The sequence below is a fragment of the Egretta garzetta genome, unplaced genomic scaffold, assembly GCF_000687185.1.
Source record: "Egretta garzetta isolate BGI_Z169 unplaced genomic scaffold, ASM68718v1 scaffold340, whole genome shotgun sequence".
Taxonomy (NCBI): Eukaryota; Metazoa; Chordata; class Aves; order Pelecaniformes; family Ardeidae; genus Egretta; species Egretta garzetta.
The window spans coordinates 504,572-519,877 of record NW_009258377.1 but is presented as its reverse complement, the minus strand read 5'-3'; the positions used below and the strand labels follow the sequence as shown (position 1 = coordinate 519,877).

The 15,306-nt window shown below is 39.6% G+C and overlaps 1 protein-coding gene across 1 annotated transcript in view; it reads left to right on the top strand.

Moving 5' to 3' along the window:
• Nucleotides 1-402: 402 nt before the first annotated feature.
• CLVS1 (clavesin 1) overlaps nt 403-15,306 on the top strand; it is a 95,377-nt gene continuing 80,473 nt past the window's right edge. Inside the window, exon 1 of the mRNA XM_009640301.2 lies at nt 403-791. Within this exon, the coding sequence (XP_009638596.1) occupies nt 403-791 (389 nt within the window). The remainder of the gene's footprint in view (nt 792-15,306) is intronic.

Here is a 15,306-nt window from a genome sequence, read left to right as displayed (position 1 = left end):
GACTGCCTTATCTTAAATGCACCCATTCTGAAATTATTTGACTGATATCCTCTTACATATGAAGCACACTAAGCAGTTTTATTGCTATATAAAGTTCAGAAATGCATTCCTGTAAGCTTTATATATATTTTTAATCTTTCTTTTATATATTTGCTTTTTCTTTTAGTAAGTGATGGAATAAACAGCACTTTCCTTTGGATGGATTATACTACATGTGAACTGCCTGTTACTCTTTCTGCAAGAATAAGAAAAGCCCTTTGCTTTCATTTGTTAAAAATCAGCTTGATGGCAAAAAGCTTCTGAATGGCTCACGCTCACAGCAGACCATCCATTGAATGGGATCAGCACTTCTCCTACTAAAATATCTGAAGTTAGGGATTTGGAAAAGAGGTTTTTGCAGAGATGACCCATTTACAAGCTGGACTTAGTCCAGAGACTATAGAAAAAGCCCGCCTGGAACTGAATGAAAACCCAGACATTTTGCATCAGGATATCCAGCAAGTCAGGGACATGATCATCACGAGGCCTGACATTGGGTTTTTACGTACAGATGATGCCTTCATCTTGAGATTTCTCCGAGCCAGAAAGTTCCACCAAACTGAGGCCTTCAGACTGCTGGCTCAGTACTTCCAGTACCGCCAATTAAATCTGGATATGTTCAAAAACTTCAAGGCTGATGATCCAGGAATCAAAAGGGCTCTGACAGATGGGTTCCCGGGAGTACTGGAAAATCGTGACCACTGTGGCAGGAAGATTCTTCTGCTTTTTGCAGCCAACTGGGATCAGAGTAGGTAAATGTAGATAGTGTCCTTATCTTTTTACATACACTCACACTCAGAATATTTGTGACCATACCTGAAGCAAGGCCATTTTCAGTAAAATATGTTGTAACCATGAGTCCATTTCACTAAAACTTTCATCTGATCTGATCAACTCTCATTGTTCAGACATAACACCACTGAGAGATAAGGGTATATCAGTGTGTTAGATAAGTAGCTCATGTTTTTTTCCATCAATTTTTCCAGTTTTTAGCCAGAGTGCCTGTCTGCTATAAATACATTAATGCCTATTATATAGTTGCTTCAGTAGTATCATAGACTAGCCAAACAGGTTGACAGAAAGCAGATGTCTCAAAACATATGGGGGTTCTCATAGCTCTTTTGGTGCAGAAAGAACTGACCATATTTATTCTGTCTCTGGACTTCTTAACAGATTTTTTTTTTTGTTTGAACCATTGCATGAATTACAGCCGGTGTTATGAATTTTCCACAAACTGCATTGTAATTCCTACACACTCTGGTCACTCTATGTTTGTTAGTCTGATAAGTGGGAGATTCATGCAAAGCGTATTTTCTGTTCAGGTCACTTCTTTACAGAATAGTATGAACAAAGATATCTCCCAGCCATTATTATAAAATGATGCCCTTAAATGTTAATGTGATCAGTCAGCTTTCACTACCTATTTGAAGTGATACAGAGAAAAGGGGCTAGTCCAGGAATATCATGTTCACATCGTCCTCTTCATTAGAAGTCATTCCATTCCACTTTCCCTGCCTTCATGGTGAGATGGAGAAATGTAGTCAGCTGTAGGATTGCCATGTGTTCTGCTGATTTTTTATAAAAATCAAGCCAAAGAACAAAATTCAGATTCACGTTTTGAGTATCAAAAATTCTGATGAGTTCCAGGTAGGATGTTGTCTTGGCACAGTCTGAAGTTGCCCATGAAAGTGTCTCACCCTCAGGAGTCAATAGTTTGGAACTTTGAATTTATATTATAGGAATTATTAGAGACCAATGCACATATGCTTGCAATTTTTCACATTAGCTGTTTTCTGGGAAAACCTTTCATCTCCATGTGAATACAGAGTTCAGAAGTGTTTCTAATTTTCCTTTTCATGTACAGATCTGGTAAATAAATGTACAGAAAAAGTTACAGAAATGTAACTTTGCATATACAAAAGTATTTGGTGAAATCCAGAACTGAAGACAGTAAATAAGTCCTATTGACTGCAAAGGAGCCAGCAGTTTATCTCCTGCCTTTCTGAACCATGAGTGTGCCTTTCTTTGAACCACAAAACCCTTTAGCAGTTGGCCTGGAAACAAAGATGAATGAACAGGTATCCTGAATTAATAGAAAGTATAAGCTTTAGAGGACAGAAGCACTGAGGCTCTGCTGGTTGCACTAAGGGATTTAAGTATTATATAGAGTAAGCTTTGGGTTTCTGATCCCTCAACAAAATGAATCTTTGCGATTAACCTTGTATATCAGGTCCTCCTCTGGGAAAGCTGAAAGTGCTGCTGTCTAAGGGTCCTCCACTGAGATTTTGATAGAACATTGATCCCTGTCAGGATTTAGCTCAAATTTTCTGCAAGTCTTTTAATAGGCATCAATGTATCTGTGTGTGTGTGTGCAAAATCCAAAGTGATCCTGCATGCAAGATACCTTGTTTCTGAAAATGCAATTTTAACCTCCAAAGAAGAAAGGCTAAGGCTAATAGGATAGGATATACTTTCCTAAGGCTCCTCAGCAAAATAAAAAATTTTACCTCTCTTCAGCCACTGAACCTCAGCTCCTCTATGGATTCAAATGACAAGATGTGTTATTTCTGTGGACTTTTGTAGCACTGCAAGTGTTGCAGTGATTTGGGACAGGATTTAGGCTGTAAGTAGAGGGATGACCTCCTCCTTTTTTACTGTCTAAATCAACAAGAACAAAAGCTGTTAAGGAATAGAAAATGATGACTGCAATGTCCCGTTAAGCAGAGGGGAAGAAGGTTATTGACCAGAATTAATATATATAACAAAAAACTCCAAACAAACAGGCATTGAGTATATCTTAGAAACAAATACCTTGGGTAACCTTCAGTGATGGAAAGATGTTTACAAGCTTACATTTCAGCTGAATGCTAATGCAATCAATTCATATGGTGCTGTCATGCTGATACACAAGAGTAAGAGCTCAGCCTTCACCATGCCTTTCCTAACTTCAATCTCATTGGCAACCAGCTGTGTCTTCTCTTTCTTTATCATTAAATCATAATGATAAGGGGTCATTTATAAAGAAATCATAATTTATAAAGGATTATTTGAAGTCAGCACAGCTATAATCCATAAACCAATTTTCAGTCCAGATATTCTTACCATTGATACTCCTGGCAGTATGGTGGCTGTATAGATCACATGTCAAGGAGGGAGAAGCAGCCTCATAACTTTTTGATCTTACAAATATATTGATTTTTAAAAGGAAATGGCATTATCTGTGTAATGTGACTTCTCGGACAAATCAGATCCAAGATGTTCTGAAGGGTTTCCCTGTATCAAAGACAAAGCTTCTATGTGATCTTTTAGAAACATTTGTAACTTTAACTTCAAGAATGTAATTGATAGCTGTCTCTCTAGAAAACTAGGTTTTCATTTCCACTCTCAATGTTTTCAGCTTCAGATTCCAGCTGCTGGATTGTGTTAGTTTAAAGGGACCACAAAATTATGACAGCTTCCCATGTTTGTACTTTTGTGTCCTGACCACGTCATCTTTTAACCTACTTTTGAATTCACTGAGGATGTGGCACTGTAGGGTAAATTACTGTCAGGCAATGAGAAGATAGTACATTAGCTACTCTACAGCAGTGGTTCTTGTGTTCACTTTTAACCACAGTGACTGTAAAACAGCCAGCCGTCTTTTCCGTGAGGGCAAAGCAACCTTGTGTTGTCCACAAGCTAAAGAACATACTTGTGGGCAGCCAGAACAACAAAATTAATGTTCAGCAAAGTATTTCACTAGCTTAATGTCTTGTAATATATTTATGCTGCCAAAGCTTAAATAGATTGAACTTCCTTACTCTCAGAATTAGGAAGATTTTCCAGGTTGCTAATACTCTTAATCAGTATTTTCTGGACCTTTCCTATCATTTTAGGGCTGTTGCTGATGTGCAGACAGGTGAACTGAATATAAACTTTCACCAAAACCATCAGGTGGTAACACCATATCTTCTGCTCACTAGTTCCCTCCTTTTAGGTATAAGATTGTCACTGTTTTCTTAGCTACTCTATCACATTTTGAACTCATGTTCAGCTCAAATCTGCTTCCAAGTCACTGTTTCCTAAAATACAAACACCACTGGTAAATGTGTCATACGTTCTCATCCATAATGTGGGCACAGTCTAGCATGTGATTCACGCTCTTCTGCAGAGCTAAACCTGTCCCCGTCATCAATTATCATTGCATGGGTTTTGTGACATCTGCAAAGTTCACTGGCAAGAATTTTATTTTTGCTTCCACATCATTGAAAAAGATGTGATTAGTGTTTTAACCAAAACCTCCTTGATGACTAGGAAAAAACCACAAGGATAGTAATTCTTATCTCCAAATCCCCAGCTGAGATCTATCACGGTGCCAGGTTTTCATTCATTTAGCATATGCTGCATTGGTTTGATCTTGCTCTATTTTTTAGACAGGTTTCTTAGAGATGATGTCATTACTCTCTCTCTGTGTCCTGCATGGTATACGTTGGATCTGTTAGTCAATGTTAATCACATATGATACAGAACAGAAAACTTCAGAGGTACTGAATACGTGAAAATGAGCAGATGGATAGAAAAGAAAGTGATCAGTTTAGTTCCACACTAAGGGAGAGGAAAAATGTTGAGCTATATTACTGTACAGTAGTGAATCCATGCAGGGTAGGGCCATCATTCGCTTTGACCACGGCTCAGTCCTCAGAGGTGCAGAATAATCCAACCACAAGGTGTGAACTCACCCCAAATCCACAAGACCTTCACATATACCACTGCTTAGAGAGCACCTTATTTTTAAATGGGAATCATGGAGTAATAAAGGCAGATAAGGATGTCAAACTGATCTTGTCAGGAACTTTTTTTATGAAATAAACTACATCATAATAAATCCCAGTTTGTAAAACAAATACACGCGTACATAGAAATGTACAGTTTTGATGAGACCTGAACCAGGATTTCACATAAAAGAAATGTGCCATGTGCTGGATTATGAATGCTCTCTCTCACACTTTTTAATTTCATCAGTCTCACCAAACCTAAGCCCTCACTCCTCTGATGGACCTCTAGTGACTCTGAAGCTTTTAAAGAAGTCAGATAAGGGTGCCTTTTTGCCTGTTGGATTGAGGAAAGCCCTCACTAACTACTGCAGCTGTTCCGAGGTCTGCTGCTGCCTTTGAATATATCCTGCTCGTACACCGGGGAGATGGGGGGCTTGGGTGAACAAGTAATGCAGCAGACGGCATTCATTAATCTTCCAAGTGAAGATATTTCCTTCAAGGTTGTTCAGCCAGAGTAAAATTTATTTCTGTGTAGAGATCCAACACAAGGGCTATCTCCAATTCATGATTCCAATAGGGTCTAGGGGTAGGGGGACAGAAGGTTGCCCATTGTCTTTTATAGGAAAATAGTAATTAATTTCTGTCTTCATGACTGGACTGTTGTGTCTTAGAAGCTGTCACATAGCTCCAAAAATTCTGTAAGTCAGTCAGATGGAAAAAACTGCTGCTTTGTTTACAACATACATTCCCAAGTCAGCTGCTAGCCATAAATTCTCTTTTACAACCAAGGAGCCTCAAATGTCAGATACTTACTATTCTGTAGGAAAGTGTATTGAGATGGGCTAAAGGGCAAGGAAATACTCTCACATAATGGTAAATCGACAGCTATAAATATTTTAAAGGATCGTGATAGAAAAAATTATGTCCTTGCTGAGAATGCTCATAGTGGCATAATTACAAGGATATTATCATCAGCAGATCCTGTTGGTATAAATGAATATGTCTTAAAGGCTGATTATTCCAATATATTTCAAGGATAATCGCAGATGCTTAATAGAATATGAAGGAATAAACATCTGTTGAGACTGATTTATAGTTGCAGGCAAACTGTGGTAATAACTCAGCCTCATAGCTGTTTATTACGAGAGATTACGGCCAGCCCTAACACCAGAATAATTTTTACACAGCAAGCCTTTTAGTTTGGTTAAGGGATAGTGCTTCTCTCTTGGGAGAGCTTACAGTAATGCAGACTGAGGTTGTGGTTCAAGCATTGCATTGACCAATAAATAGCCTAGAAGGACACTACATGAAAAAATAATTCATATTAAGTTGTTATATTACTGCGATAGTCTGAAATGGCAGCAGAATTCAGGGTAGTAGAGGAAGGAAATGTAGCATAAGCAGAATACTCATTTCAGGGAGTAACAGATGTGCAAATTAAACGTTGGACAAAGAAGACGAAAAGGAGCTCTGTCTTGAAACGTTTTAATTTGCTTGGAGGCAGCAACGTAATTCAATTTGTGCCATTTATTATGGAAGCCGAGTTTGGGAAGGCTGTTGTAGTCCATATGAATGACAGAAGGATGACATACACAAATGACAGTCCTGGATAGGCTGAGAAGGCAATCAAAGAAGAGAGAGAAAATGTCTGAAAAAGAGAAAGAAAAACAACAGCTGGGAAAGTTATGAAGCATATGTTGAAGAACAAGACAAGCCTGACTGAAAGGGGTGAAAAAAATGAATGGAGGGAGGGTAGGGCAATCAAACACATATTGAGAGGGAAGAGAAGGGGACTGGATGGTGTCGGGCTGGGGGGTGACTGAAGAGCTATGAAGGACAGTGCCAGAGGGTGCGACAGAATTGCTGGAGCTGGCCTGCGGGATAACAAAGGGAAATGAGGGGCAGACTGGAAAGTGGCTCTGTGCCACCTCCCTCCTGTGGAGAAGAGAAACCAAATCCAATCCCCAAGCCTTATAAACCAGAGAGAAGGGCAGTTGATTAAGAAAAATACACACAGGCAAACACACACACACAACAAACACATATGCGCACATGCACACCCCCTCCCCTTCCTTCCCAGACTGTCTCACAAGACCAAAATTTTGTTGTGAGGGTTTATGTCTGGGTGGCAGAAAAGAGAAACTGCATACAGTTGTGATAGCACTTGTCCCTTGTTCCTAGAAAATGACCCATACACCTCCGTGGACTGTATATGTCGTGCTCACAGCTGGGTTCTGCAAAATATCATTATAACAGAGCTATATCAACAGAATAGTATGAAGGCAAGTAATATGACATCCCACTTGGCTCTTTGTCCTTTTGACCCTTGGGAACAGCTGGTAACCATGAGTGAATGGTCTTATAAATAGGAGTTTTTTGAGGTGAAGAAGAGATCAGAATATTTTTTGTCAGAGCTTTTCCTAAATTAAGTTTTCTAAATATCTGATATTCTGATCAGTTTCTAACTTACCAGGCTAATTAAAAGGAGCTATGGCAAATTCATGCATTGCAGTAGGAACAGACTGCAAAGAGTCAGGGGAGGAAAAAAGAAGTAATTCTCTGAGTACCTATTTAAGAGGCTACATGCAGTGGAAGCATCAGAGGAAAGTAGAGATATTGAGCTGGAATCCTTAAATATATGAAAATTTGAAATTTTAAAATTCTAATAATTTCTTGATATATTATTTTGCCAGGCCATGATTTATTTTAGACTCTTTCCTCTGAACTTTAAGACTCTGTATCAATTGCATTTTACATAAAAGAGTCGCTTTTTTCACCACACCCTGATAGGTGCTGAGCATCCTCCACTTCCAGCACCTTCAAATCACCATGAGAGATGCTTGGGAACTGCTGCTGTTAGCAGGTTGGGTGATCCCAGAGGAATTACAGTGGACAGCATGAATTCGGTCAAGATATGCAGGGTGTGGGGGGTGCTGAGCTCCGTGAAATGGCTGAAGAGCATGTTGGGCTAAATTCTACTCTGCCACCACGGTCACCCTGCTTCAGGGTGCTTGTCTACCTTGGCAAGACCGGAGGACGAGGGGGACATTGGCTTCCATGGTGGCACTGATGGGAGTGCCCCAACCATGGGATGGTCTTGATAATATGAGGACGGAAGCAGTAGAAGAATCCATCTGCCATAGGCACCTAAAAATTTAACAGAACAGTCACAGGTGGAGGCCAGGGGAAAGGATGGAGGAGTAAAGACATTTCAATAAACTAGCCTAAAAATTGAGTTGTTAAAGATCTTCTGTACAAAATATTTTGCCCCTTTTGACATGGGCAAGCCAATAAAACAGGTGGAGCATCATAATTAATATGCCATAACTGGAGACTTGATTCCTAAAAAGAAGAAAATGGAATCACTCCTTGAGGAAGAGGAATTTTTTGTCTTAAATACTGATTGCACTCTCACAGTTTTTATTTTTAGTAAGTGCAGCAACCACAGGGACAGTAAAAAGCAACTACCCCTTGCTCCCAGACCATGATAATCTCAGCTCTGAAAACTTCCCGGAGGGTCCATTTGTAGCAGGGGACAGCGGGCAAAGCCTGCCAGTTAGCCTTCTGCTGGAATTATTTCCTATGTAGTTGCCTATTTTCTCTGCCCATGCGGAGCAAACTTGCATCAGTAAAGATTAATTTTTAAGGGAAAGGTAATATGCAAATATCTTCATTGGTGCTTTTTCTTTATGGAAAGATGGTATCACTCTTCCACTTTTCCGTTGCAGACACACAGTGGGTGGCACATGCCTGTGCATGAATTAACACATGGTGCCAGTTATCTTTCATATATGCAGTATAAATCACACACCAAGTAATGTTATGATGCTATATGATCGATAATATTTGATTTGAAAAATGCATACTGATTATTTATATAATATCCCATAATCCATCTTTAGAGGGCCCAAATTCAGGATTTGATTTGAACCTGCAAGATTCTAAGCTATTGACTACCATATTTTAGCGGTTAACATATCGATATATGTAAGAAGAAATATTTGCTTTTCAGAGGCAAATTAGTATGCTTTCTGCTGTATATCAAATCCCTTGTTAGGGACCTGCTGCTGACCACTGTCACAACAAGGATTTGGGGCCAGAGGAACCTTTGGTCTGATCCAGTAGAACCACTCTCACGTGTACATTACAAGACATGTACTCTCACATGCTTTACAAGACATGCAGCTGGTGGTCTGAATTAACAAAGCACGAAGCTCAAGACTTTTTTTTACCCTTTTAGACCAATATGTTTTCTTCACTGAGTTCCAGTTACAAGCCATCCCCACACCTTCCTTGTTCTTTCCCATACATAGCCCTGTGCTCCCTTCCACAAAGCCATCATTTCAGCTCCTCTGGTTTTATACCATGTCAGTAGAAGAACTGAATTCCATACAATCAGATATGAACGAAGTAATAAAGGTGAAAAAGTGATAACAAGCACAAGGCCACTGCTATGGCATGGTCAGGAACATGCTCTCTCCTTGTCAGCACTAAACCTTTCGCTCTTTCCTTCCTTCTGTCTTCCTTTCACAGCAAATCCAAGGGATGCCAGTCATGTATATTAAATATGCACAGATCAATCTACAGAGTATATGTGGTGCCTATAACCCTTCAGGGTGCTAAGGTATGTGTTAGCACACAGAATTTCTTTTGTAAATGTTTTTCTGACCAGGAAAATCCACACCAGAGTGTGATAACCTTATCTAAGGCATCTCCATCCTCCCCTGTTATCTTGGACCTGTGATCCTCTAAGCTGTTCTCACTTTGCGAGGTTTCTGAATAAGAATGCATTGCCTTGTTTTCCCAGGGATAATCCTACCCATCTGTTGTGTAAGTACAAAAGGAGAAATGTGATTTATATTGAAAGAGAAAGAGACTGCTGAAAAATCCTGCTTCCAAATGCACTGCAATATTCATTTGAAAACCAAGATAAAAAAGGAGGAGGAATAAACTCTGACCTAAGGAGAGACAGTAGGAAATCTTTCCATTTCTTAGGTTCTCATTTACATGTAAGCCACTTTTAGCTGGCTACTGCAATTTAAATTCAGTTTCACTCTGATAAAACCTTCAATTCTGTTTGAATAAAAGAACCTCATAAGTCTGGGGGAAATGGCAATTTGTGCATGCCGTAGCTACCACTGAATGCCTTTCCTTTTTCCAGCATCTTATTATTATTCTCTGCTAAAATGTATACACAGGTACATGTACCTTCACTCTCTTTCAGAGAGCATTTTATATGATTCATTTAAAAGTAATTCAGGACTGTTTGGGGGGTTTACTTCAAAAAGAGGCGTATCAGTTGTAGACTCCATGTGAAAAGCCAAGGAGCCTTGTGAGACAGCAGACATACCCGCCCTTACTGGTTTAGTCCCGGCTGACACGTTTGTCTCTACTGGGATTTTCTCACCTCTTGGTTTGTTAAATAAGGTGTTCATGATTAATTAATGGAGAAAATACTGACTGGGCACAAAAGGATTTGAGGGTAGAGGACAGACTACAAATGGAATGATAGAGTAAGGTGATACCACTGAGGAAGCAATGTCTCTGAGCTGTATTACAGGAACATTGTCTGCAGGAAAACAGTGGTTATTCACCTTTAATCACCACAGCTGACCTATAACCTAAGTACTAGTATGAGAGACAAATCTGAGCTAAGTCAAGAAAAGAATAGTAAAACAAGAAGTCTGGAAAATATGACAATGTAATAAAAGTTGAGGACAGTAAGAGATGAGATACAAATCTTCCTATATACATTGAAGTTTACCTTAATAAAAGGTGGTAGTGAAAAGTTCCCCATTTTCTTGGGGATGGGACTGCAGAATAAAAGCAAATTAAGTAATCTTAAGCAGAATTAGATTTCGGAAAAATAGAAAACATTTTGCAATGATTAAGTTGGTTCAAGACCTGAACAGGTAACTGAGGCACTCGGTGGACTCCTCATCACTGGATTTTTTACTGAAGTCAGAGACAAATTGGGAGTACTTACGATGATGCAGTGCAGGAGAGGTAAGAGATGCTGCCAGGTAACTTCCTATCTCCTATTTCTAGGATTAATTTTGCTTTGTCAAAAGGCCCTGAGGAGGATAAACTCAGAAGGTGCTTTAAGATATCTTGTAATTTAAGAACATAAGCATTATATCAGTAAGCTCTGGTATCTAAAAGTCCAACAGACTATCTTGTATATAAGAAATGCTGTGGAAAAGCAATTTTCCCATCTGGGATTCTGAATACATGCTGGGTGTTTTATGCCTCAATTATATTTGAAAATGGATAGTTCTGAGTTTTTATGGTGTTCCAGTGTCATTGCTTCCTACGGTGGAGCTGTGTCTCCCACTCACTAAGGGGAATAACGGTCACAAAACTCATTGTCTCTATGGTCTATTGCAGCCTTCTTGCTAGGTGAGAACCTGTTTGAAACCTCTAAATAATGTGGGTATCATAACTCTGTGAAAAGGTTGCTATGCCTATCTGTGATGCAGAAAATTGCAGAATGTCTAGGTAGATAGCCCATCTGGAAACAGTCCTCCAACAGGGTCTTTCTGACATGACCCCAATAAAAGAAGTTCTAAGAATTAAGGAAAGTACTGGTGAGCAAATACTCTGTCAGGAGGAGGATGCACATGCAGTGAGCGAGAATGGCACTTTCTTGTGCCTGTCTTACTTTCAGAGGTATTGAGTTTTCCCATGGGAGAGAGTTTCTGAAGTACTGAGCGTGGCTGTTTGTGAAACATCGCGGTGGCTACATGTTCACGGAGGGAACGCTCCAGCCCCCAGGGAGCATCTGACCCCCTGACACACTCTTCTTCTTTATTTGGGGAAGGTATACAGTGCTTCTTTTCTCTTGTCCATTTAGTTGGCAAAGTTTCTAGGGTGGGGGTTAAGCCTTGCTTTATTTTTTCATCCTAGTATGTTAGGACCCAGATTAGGGCTGATGCTAGCCTTAATGGAGGGGCTCACAGGGGTTGAACACAGTAAGGTAACGAATCAGTGGCACAAGGAAGAAATAATTCAATGTTTCCCACTTGTCACACCACTGCCTTAAAGGCAAGATCTTCTTTAATCCTGCTTCCCAAAAGATGCAGAAGGAAACCTGAACTGGCCCCCACCTGACCCACAGAGACACTTAAATCCTGGTCCAGCTCCTACACCAGGGCGGGCAGGACAAACCCCTTTGCTTACTTTTTCTCCCCTGAAGAAGCTCTACATCTCCCAAAGGCATGGTGGAAAATAAATCTCTTGGCAGCCAGCTGGGCCTGGCCTAGGTTATGGCTCACTCTAAGTGTCTGAAAATACATCTTCAATAAAAAAAAACGTTATTTTGTTATCCTGAAGTACCCAGAAAGATAAGAAGTGTTACTATACTAGTGGTATATTGAGAAAACAACCATTTGGCAGGCTGGCAGTGCTGAGCTCTTAAGGAGGTCACGCAAGCCACGGACAAGACTCATTTCTGCATGTGGCAAATTGCTCCAGTGGGTGCATGGCAGGAGAATAGAAAATGAAACAAAGGAAAAAGTTGGAAATAGTTATGCTGGGAGAAGTGCCCAGCATCATGAAGCAGGTGTGATTTGCAGCTCAGCACCTCGATTTGCTGTATCCTCTGAGGAGAGGCTCTGGCCGGTACTGAGGGAGCGGCAGAGTGCAGGGGTGTCACTGCTGCAGCCAGGCAGAGGGGAGGAAGGTGTTCATCGATGTCCCACTCGCACAAGGTCCCGCCGTGCCAACACTGTGCTCTGTCACACAGTTTCCTGCTTCTGGGTTGAAAAATGGCCTAATTCATGCCTACAGTCATGTTGTGGGGCCCTTAATAAAACTAGTTCACATGACTAGGCCAGGATCAGTGAACTAAAAGTCTGGTTTCTGACTTTCATGAAACTATGAGTTAGAAGATTGCATGGCTGAAGGCAGGGAGCCTCCTTTAGTAATTCTTTCAAAAGCATATAAGGTTAACACATTTCCAAAGAGCAAGAAGACAAAGAAAAGATTTTTTCATAACATCTGACTCACCCATGCATGTGAGCAACCCCAACAACTTCAACTGTGGGGAAAAAATGCAGCAATGACACTATTCAATATACTTTATGTTACACATTTCCTTAAGTACTTCGTGGCTTAATATATTTCTCATGCAGAAATGAAACCCGTGCATTTACTTGACTGTTAGGCACTATTAATTAATACTAAAATTGCAAAATATTAACCAAAGTCAAGTCAACTGAATGCAAGGAAATGGAAATATGAAGAGTTCTGGCAGATCAGGAAAAAAAAAACAACACGGAGAGGTTGGAAGCATTCTGGTTTTTGTGTGTTTTTGTGGAGTGAAACTAACTGCAGCATATTGAGATTCATTTTGCAAAGGCTTGATCACTTGTAGTTTTTCTCTGATATTGCCATAAGGCCTTTTTAGTAACATTTTTGTGAAGTCAAAGCATTGGCTAGAATAAAGAGATGTACTACAGTCGCTTTTAAGCAAACGGATTCTGCTGTTGTAACAAATGTGTCGTTAAGATTGTGCTTAGATCTATAAGAATGAACTCTCCCTGCCTGATTTTCCCCTTTCAATACAGTGTAAACTGTGAGGCAATAACAGACAAAAAGGTACAGCCAATGTAGTATTAACAAAACTTGAGCTTTTAACAAGCCATCCCACAATACCAAATTACCGCTTTTATACATTAAATATTCCAAAGGCCATATCTGTCCTGTTATGGTGCAAGCATCTCCAATGCCATCTCCTGAAAAGTAGGCTTTGCTACTTTTAAAAAAGCTTTCAAGGTGAAGCTATTCCAATAAAACAATATGTTCATGGTAGCACCCAATTCCTTACTTTCTTAACATCAAACCAGTTAGATCTCAAGGAAAATTAGTTGTGACTTTCTGGTTTCATAAAGGTTTTTGTTAGGGGAAGGAATAGATGAAAAAATCAGGTATTTCTTTGTAAACAAGTTTGTACCAATGACTGTTTTCCAGAAAACAGGAGGAAGTAAGGAACAAGGGATGATTTATCTGTTCGAGACTTCCATGTTTACCTCTAATACTGAAGTTTTCCTTCAGGCATTTTTCTCAAGGCCATGTAACTGGACTTGCTGTGGCAAGGTCTACTGGTCCTTTTTCTGCCTCTTCTTTGCTTTTGACAAAACAAGGCCTCCCTGCTGTCTGTATCTTCACTAAAGTGACCGCTACTGCTTGTGTTTGGAGTAAAGATCCTGGTTGTTCCAGCTAAGTGGTTCCAGAGCTGGCTCCTACAAATACCAATGTGAGGTCTGGCAGGACTTCATTGTGCATTGAGTTCAAAACCACAAAAATTTTGGCTGTCTATTTTCCGTGCTTGTTACATATGTTTTTCCATGAGCAATTATTTATAATTGAATGAGTGGTGTAGAGTAGTGACTTGAATTAACCACATTTCTTCAGTAATTCTCTGTATTGACTATGTGAGAATTCTTATTAGAAGTGTGAAAAAAAATTTGAATGAATTATATTAGCTTCACAATAAAAAGCAATACAAACAGAAGAGTATAAAACATTACATCATCAGGGTACAGTTTCCTGTTGTTTAGGAAACCTAAAAAGGAGACCTTTCCCCCAGAAAAAGCAAACTCTTCGACAGTGGTTACCAGAAGGCAGAGACTAAACATCCACGCATATAAGTACACTCTACTGTACAGAAGTTACAGTGATTTAGGAGGTTGCTGGTAACTTGTGTAATAAAAAATCAATGAAACTTTTCTTTCAGAATTCCTAGCATTGCAATTTACATGAAATTCTGTTTTCAGCTGAACTGAATTTTAATAATTATAAACCACTTAGGTTGTTTTTCACTGGCAATTCCTGAGAAAATTTGGTAGTCTGACAAAATAATAACATAACATTACTATTCCATGGCAAGGACCACACTGCACCTGCAACACTGATCTGTACTCTACTAGGAATTGGTGTGTACCAAAAAATTGTACTGGCTTCAGGGGGATAGAGGATAGCAGGCTGTGCTTCCTTTCACCATTACCATATATTCAGTACAAGGCTCCACAATCCTATTTCTGCCACCTTTGGGATCTCAACTTAGGCAGTTGCTACACACCACCGCTGTCAATATGTGACACAAAGATCCATCCTGTCCCATCCAGGAAAAAGCCTTCATGCTGCTAGATCATGGAATTAGTAATCTTGATTAAAAGGCAGAGTTTATTGCAGAAATTTAAGGTTTCAAATCCTAATAAAGAAATACAAGTAAAGCATTGATTAAATGCTTGAGGTAGATTGCCCAGTCTTTTTTTTTTTTGAACAGGGAAATTATGTACCAAGCCACTGCATTCACAGAAAATGAAGTACTCAAAAATTATGAAGTACTGATCTTCAAGTTCTAAAATATGTTTAATTTTTCCCTTTGCGATAACAGTATATGAAATCATACTTAAAAATTGATGATAGCCTATTTTGTCCATTGATCCTGCACAGGAGGCATTTTGAGAACAACTGTAACCCTGGCAGTTTCTAATCTTAAATTTCCAAC